At 48.1% G+C, this 6,866-nt stretch overlaps 1 protein-coding gene across 1 annotated transcript in view; it reads right to left on the bottom strand.

The window, feature by feature from the left end:
• Window positions 1–5,664, bottom strand: part of WAS (WASP actin nucleation promoting factor) — an 11,888-nt gene extending 6,224 nt beyond the window's left edge. The window contains 2 exon segments of the mRNA XM_024769234.1: window positions 1–49; window positions 5,510–5,664. The exon segment at window positions 1–49 is cut by the window's left edge and continues 135 nt beyond it. Of these exon segments, the coding sequence (XP_024625002.1) occupies window positions 1–49; window positions 5,510–5,664 (204 nt within the window).
• Window positions 5,665–6,866: the final 1,202 nt, after the last annotated feature.

The raw sequence follows: 6,866 nt of genomic DNA, 5'->3' as shown, positions 1-6,866 counted from the left end.
AGGGCCCCCACTCATGGTGCCTCCTGCCCTTGTCCTCTCCGGCTAGGCTCTGAGTGCAGGGTAAGAAGAGGAACTTTCGCAGCGAGCAGGGGAACAGGAAGTGCAAAAAACCACAAGGGAAACAAGTCCTCCAGGGGCCCCTCGGTGGGCCTGGCCTCCTCCTCCTCCCTTAGACTGGGGCCCTCCTCCATTTGACTGGTTAGACCCATGTTTTGGACCAGCTCATGTCCTCCTCCTTTTTTCTTACTGTCTGGGGCCCATCTCCCTCTAACTAGCTCGGGCCCTCCTTCCCCTGGTTGGCTGGCAGCAAGAGCTAGGCCACTGCAGCATTTTTGCAGTGTGGCGGGGAGCAGTCATGGGCTGGGCGGCCTCCTTCCTCCCCAAAGCATCTAGTTAGTCTGGGCCCGAGGTCCAAGGCCCCTAGCGCTAAAGGGTTGCTGTGCTAAAGCTTTTCCTTTAATTACACAGCGAGCGCCTGGGATCCCACCCCTCTCCTAAGACCCCAACAACTTGCTCGCACCCAGCTCATCTTCCCCATCCCTACCCCTGCCTCCCTGCAGCTCCCAAATTACTTGCTGCTTATCATCCCCTTTTTGTAAGAAACGGATTTTATAGCATATATAAATGCCTAAACAACATTTTGTTTAGTTGCTGTTGCCTTTGAACTTTTGAAAGTATGTGATATTTGGAGACTTGTCTTTCTCCCCACTCAACATTCTATTTTTATCTAACAAACATTCATGTAGCACTGAACGTGTGTGCCAGGCACTGTTCTGAAATATTGACTCACTTAAATACTGACTCATTGAAATCCTCACATCAGCCCGGGGGACACACACAATTTTTACCGTGCCCATTTGATGGAGGGAAACTGAGGCACAGAGTGGTTAAATGATTTCCCCAGTAGCTCCTAGCTAGCAAGTGGTAGAGCCCAGACTGCATGCCAGGCAGGCTGGGTACAGAGTGTGCACTTTTCGTCAGGATGCTCCACGCCTGCTCTGTTACTAAGATTCATATTTGCCTGTTACTGCTATATAGTATTCTATTGTGTTACTGTACAATTTGTTCATATTCTCCTGTTAACAGACATCTGAGCTGTTTCTGGCTTTTGTGGTTGGCAGCAAGGCTGCTGTGTTCCCTCCTGTATGCATCTCCTGGTCCACGTAGGCATGCACACTCAGGAGGGGAATTGGGGCGTTGTAGGGTTTGCGTAGTTCTAACTTTGACAGACTGTTTCCCCAAGTGGATGCCAGCTCGGTCCCCACTCCTCTCTGGGCCTGTTGCCTGTTTGGAGACGTGAAGTTCTCAGGTACACATACAGCAGCTTGGGGGAGCTGAGCATGTCTGGGGTGTGCCTGGCATTCCCAGGTACCTGAAGGGAAACAGCAAGCACATCTCAAGGCAGGACCCACAGTCCTACCTGGAAACCTGTATGGCTCCCACACCTGCAGATGCCAAGCTTCTCTCCTAAGCCTAGGCTCAAGGCCCCTTCTGGTGTGGCAATTCCAACCTCCCTCCCTCCTTTCTCTGTTCACAACCCAGCGAATGGTGCTCCCAACTTATCAGGTGATTTCATACCTCCCGGCCTGGAGCCCCTTCTAGCCTGTTCATTAGGGCAAGGTCCTGCTTTTTCCTTAAGAAGCCACTGCATTCATTCATGTTGACACTGTTCATTGAGCTCTCACTGTGTGCCAGGCGTCTCTCCAGTATCTGGCACTAACTAGACACTCAATAAATGTTTCTTGAAGGAATGAATGAGGGATTAATGTCTAATTTGATTTAGTGTTTTCTGATCTTTATCTAAGTGCCTCACACTTATGTACTCATTTCATGGGCACAGACGACCCCCTGAGGTAAGCACTCCAGCTATCTACATTTTACTGATAGGGAAGCTGAGGCCCAGAGAAGCTTAGCTAACTTGCCTGAGGTCACACAGCTTGTGAGTGGTGGAGCTGAGGCCAATTATGTGAGAAATGGTTCCTAAACTGTTAAATGCCACATGGGGCCCCAGATAAAATTCTTCTGCTCCTTTTCTGTCTTTTGTTCTCCTTCTTTCTCCGCTCCTAGATCTGTCCCCTTTAAGTCTACATCAGGGGGCTTTAAACCTCTGCTACATTTGCTGGTTATTTTGTAAATTAACATTTAAAAGTTGTATATTTCCTGTTCTTACTTCTAAGGAGCAGACAGGTTTAAAACTTATATTTTTCTCCAAATGAAAAACCTAAAGTAGATTTTTATTATTTTAGTCCCTAATAGAATGAGTTTCCCCACCCTGGAAAACAGTGATTTATTCATCATTTTACAATCATTTTTCATCTTATTCAGATTATTGAATTGCTCTGGTGACCTGCACTAATAATTTGGAGCTGGTTTATTTTACTTTTATTTGTTCCCATCAACTCTTGCTTTTCTGTACTGGATGACAGTATTTGGTGAGGTGATGACCTCAAAGGTAATTTGCTCTCCTGGGCCTTCAAATAGATTAAAAAAGAACAAAAACCCTAATCTAGCTTTTCCGGTTGTTCTCAGCGGGAGAGTGGATTGAATACTTACAAGTCAGCCCACCACAGAGGGGAGCAAAAGTTTTAACGTACTTCTTAGTAATCCAGTGAATACCCAGGAACCCCCAAGAACCAGGATATGCCTAATAACTTACACCCACCTGATGCTCCCCCATCACCTCTCTCTGCCAACCCCCAGGGATCACCAGACAGAGAGTCATTTCCTGTTTATATCTTGTGCTTATTTTGCTTTATTTTGAGGGGATATTGCTTACAAGATTCTGACTGCCATGCCTCAAGTCCTGAGTAGGTAATAAGACATTGTCGGTTATAAGACATGGGAGTGTCTTCCACACCCCAGTCACTGCCACGCGATTGAACCCACGGAGGAGATATAGGAATGGGCAGGGTCCTGCTGAAATTGCACACAACTGAGATTGGGACTTGAACCCACAGGCTGGGACTCGAACCCAGCCAAAACCCAGATTGGGACTTGAACCCACTGTCTTTTAATTGAGATCACACACCTGGTCTCAGAACTTAATGAAGTTCAGGTTCTTGATGTCTCCTTACAGAAAGAATTCAGTGAGAGACAAAGTGATAGGTAAGAAGTGGATTTATTTAGAGAGAAACACACTCCACAGACAGAATGCGGTCCATCTCAAAAGGCAGGAACGGCCTTAGGAGAAGCACTCCACAGAGTGTGGGCCATCTCAGAAGGCGAGAGGCCCCGAAATACAGCGTGGTTAGTTTTTATGGGCTGGGTGATTTCATAGGCTAATGAGTGGGAGGATTATTCCAACTGTTTGGGGGAAGGGGCGGGGATTTCCAGGAATTGGGCCACCACCCACTTTTGACCTTTTATGGTCAGCTTTGGAACTGTCATGGCGCTGATGGATGTGTCATTTAGTGTATGCTAACGTATTACAATGAGCATATAATGAGGCTCAAGGTCTACTGGAAGTTGAATCTTCCACCATCTTGCACCTAGTCGGTTCTAGTCAGTTTTTGTTATGTCCTATGGCTATACCATTCTTTTAAAAGTTATGTCCTGCTCCTTTCCCTCCTGTTTCACTACCGCTGTCCTCAAAGGCCAAACTGAGGCCAAGGTGGCAAAATTTCCTTTGCCATGCCATCCTTCTCCTCCCCTTTCCTTCCTGCCCCTCGTGGTCCTCCCTACCCCTGACTGAGGGGTGCTTCCTGGGGACAGGCCTAAGGAAACAGCAGTTCCCAACCCTTGGACCCAATGCTCCCTTTTCATAAGAAACATTTTGGGAGGCCTCTTTTTACCATCCAGGAATGACAATCGTGGATGTTACGAGTCTTGGTGGTGTGGAGCTGTCCCCCAGCAACTCAGGCCCCTGCCTATTCAATGCCAAAGCACCTCCATCATTGTGATAACCAAAGTCTGCCTACCAGGAATTCCCCAAACACACTTCCAGGGCAGGCAGGAACTGGACCCTCGTCTGCCTTGTTCATTGCCATACCTCCACCACCTAGCATAAGACCCTGCATGCAAAAGCTCAATCAATATTTGTTGAATAATCGTTGTACGGTCTAGATATCTATGCTGTGATTTACTGCCCTCTTCCCACTGGGCTCCCCTGTCCTCTCTTCACCTCCCTGCATGGGGAAAGAGGGAAGAAAAACAGCTCAGAGTGTGCAGGGGACAGCCCCTCCCACAGAGATGTCTACACTGTTCACTGATGCTATGGGCAAATGGGTGCTTTAGGGGCCCTCAGGAGAGGGGCTGATTTCTAGTCCTGGTCAGGATGGAGTGAGGACAGGGTGGGCACAGAAAAGCAGAGACGACTGTATAGATAAGAATTGCTCAGTGGCTAGAACCAGATTCTGGAGCCCTACAGCCTGGCTCTGGCTCTGGCACTTACCAGCTGTTTAAAGTCTTGTAACCCCTCAGTGCCTCAGTTCTCTCACCCATAAAGTGGAGATAATAATAGCAGTGACTGTTGGGAAGATTAAATGAGATAATTCATGTGATGAGGGCAGAGCTTAACACGTTATAATTTTGCATTGTTGTTTGTTTTCATGGAATAGCTGAGTAACTTGGATGAATTAACTATCCTTCCCTCAGTCTAGCATTCTCCCCACTCCTGCACCAATCCTCTCCTCCCCCTCCTCCATCAGACGTTCAGGTCCCACCACCATTGGTGGATGGTCAGAGACTGAACACGGCCACCTTCCCACTGCCCTTTCTCTACTTTTCCTTGCTGCAAAGTCCATCTCAGAGATCCATTGTGTGGGCCCAGCTAGACTCTTCCAGGGCCGTGACATGTTCCTGGAGACCTCCCTGCCAACCTCGGACGTCCCACCCACCACATGTTTCCTGCCCTACTCCTCCCACCAGCACGGGAAAACACTGTGCCAGCCAGCTCTCTCCTTCCCTTCTAGGTTTGTGCTGCTAACCTCAGACCAGCCGGGGAGCTAAAGGTCCCCTCCTGGTCCCTACACTGCCCACAACCTCAAAGTCATCACCAACTTTCCCTAAATGGGTACTCCCTACCCCCTACCCCGATCTGTGACCCCAAGTGTCTACTTCCCAGTCTGTGACACCAGAAGGATACACACCCGAATGTGTGTGACTCTAAGAGCTTCAACTTTCCGGTCAGTGGGTCCCAAGGGCCGCCCACTTCCTTGACTTTGTGAGCCCAAGACTATTAACGGGGCAGTCTGGAATGGACCACTGCGGGAGTGGGGAGGAACGCAAAATGGAACGGTCGCCCAGGATCATACCACTGCGGAGGGGGTGGCCATCTTGCAACATACCATTTTGTGGGGGAGGGATACGACGGCTGCCTCATTCCCTAATGGAGAGGGGAGTGTCACAATTCTGCTTGTCCCAAGATGATTCCCACCTGCTTCGGGCGAGCCTCACTCTGTGGTCTCACCCTCAGCCTTCTCACATCTGCCATCTTAACCACTTTCACCACCCCCTCGATTCCTTAATTTCGAAGCAGCTCGCGACGCACCGAAGCCGGCAATTGGCTCACAGGTGGGGAGAGCAGGAGACCGCCGTGGCCTCTGATTGGTCGATGACCGAGTTCTCGTCCTTGTTGTTCTTTGAAGCTACGCGAGTTCGGAGAATAACATAATCCCGCCTCCGCTCCCTTGCTCCGGGCTCCCATTGGTCATGGGTTCGAGGCATGCGCAGTAGATGCCAGTCCAGTGTTCCGGGCCACTTAAGCTGGGTTTTGGGGATTTCGGGTGGTGGGTTTGAATACAGCCTCAGAAGTTCAGATTGTTCAAGTGTAGGAGGGGCAGAAGGTGGAGTTTACTGTTGGGGTTTACTAAGATCATACATCAGGGCGTGGCGCCTCGTGCACTGGGCGTTAACAATCGTAAAGTCTGTAACTCACCCGCTAGGGTTTTCATGCCTGTGCCGTGGTTCTTCGTTCATTTATTCTATAGTTTACTCAAAATAAAAAGCGTTCTTTGAGTTAGGGTTTTAGGAAAACTCTCAAAAGTTACTTTAGTTTTTTTAATTAAAATTTTTTTTAATTTTTAAATAAATTTATTTTATTTATTTGTTTTTGGCTGCATTGGGTCTTTGTTGCCGCGTGCAGGCTTTCTCTAGTTGCAGTGAGCTACTCTTCGTTGCAGTGCACGGGCTTCTCATTGCGGTGGCTTCTCTTATTGTGGAGCACGGTCTCTAGGTGCACCGGCTCAGTAGTTGTGGCTCACGGGCTCAGTAGTTGTGGCGCACGGGCTTAGTTGCTCCGTCATATGTGGGATCTTCCCGGACCAGGGCTCAAACCCGTATCCCCTGCATTGGCAGGCGGATTCTTAACCACTGTGCCACCAAGGAAGCTCCTCAGAAGTTACTTTAATAAAATTAAATCCTGCCGCAGTAGGACGGGCACCGTGGGGTGTCTGGCTCTCCCAAGACCGTAAATCGCAGAGTGAACATCTTGTGGTCTTCGAATACGGTGTACTAAAATTATTAATTTTACTGACAAAACAGGTACAAAGCTTACAGCAGTTAAAAGCCCTAACTGGCGAGGCCTTTGACAAAACGTGTTTAAGAGAATAAACACTTCACCCAGTATTCAATGTGCAAAGTGATGGTTTTGGAGCATTAGCCCTGCTCAGATGGGACAGGATTGCTATGATTGACATGTGTTATTTAATATACATCATAGGCAATATAGCCAGTTACCGATTTTAAAGTCTGCAACTTTTACATTATATATGTAAATTAAAATACAAATATAGATTACATTGAATTATAAAAAATATGAATAAATACATGATTCATAGGGATATAGATATAGATGATATAGATGGAGCAGTGGGGCCCCTGTTCACTGCCCTGAGTCGGTCACATGCTGAAAGGGAGGGGACCGTTTT

The sequence above is a fragment of the Neophocaena asiaeorientalis genome, unplaced genomic scaffold (assembly GCF_003031525.2).
Source record: "Neophocaena asiaeorientalis asiaeorientalis breed wild unplaced genomic scaffold, Neophocaena_asiaeorientalis_V1.1 scaffold671, whole genome shotgun sequence".
In the NCBI taxonomy this organism is placed as follows: domain Eukaryota; kingdom Metazoa; phylum Chordata; class Mammalia; order Artiodactyla; family Phocoenidae; genus Neophocaena; species Neophocaena asiaeorientalis.
Note: the sequence above shows the minus strand (reverse complement) of the source record. Positions and strands in the feature narration are given on the sequence as shown.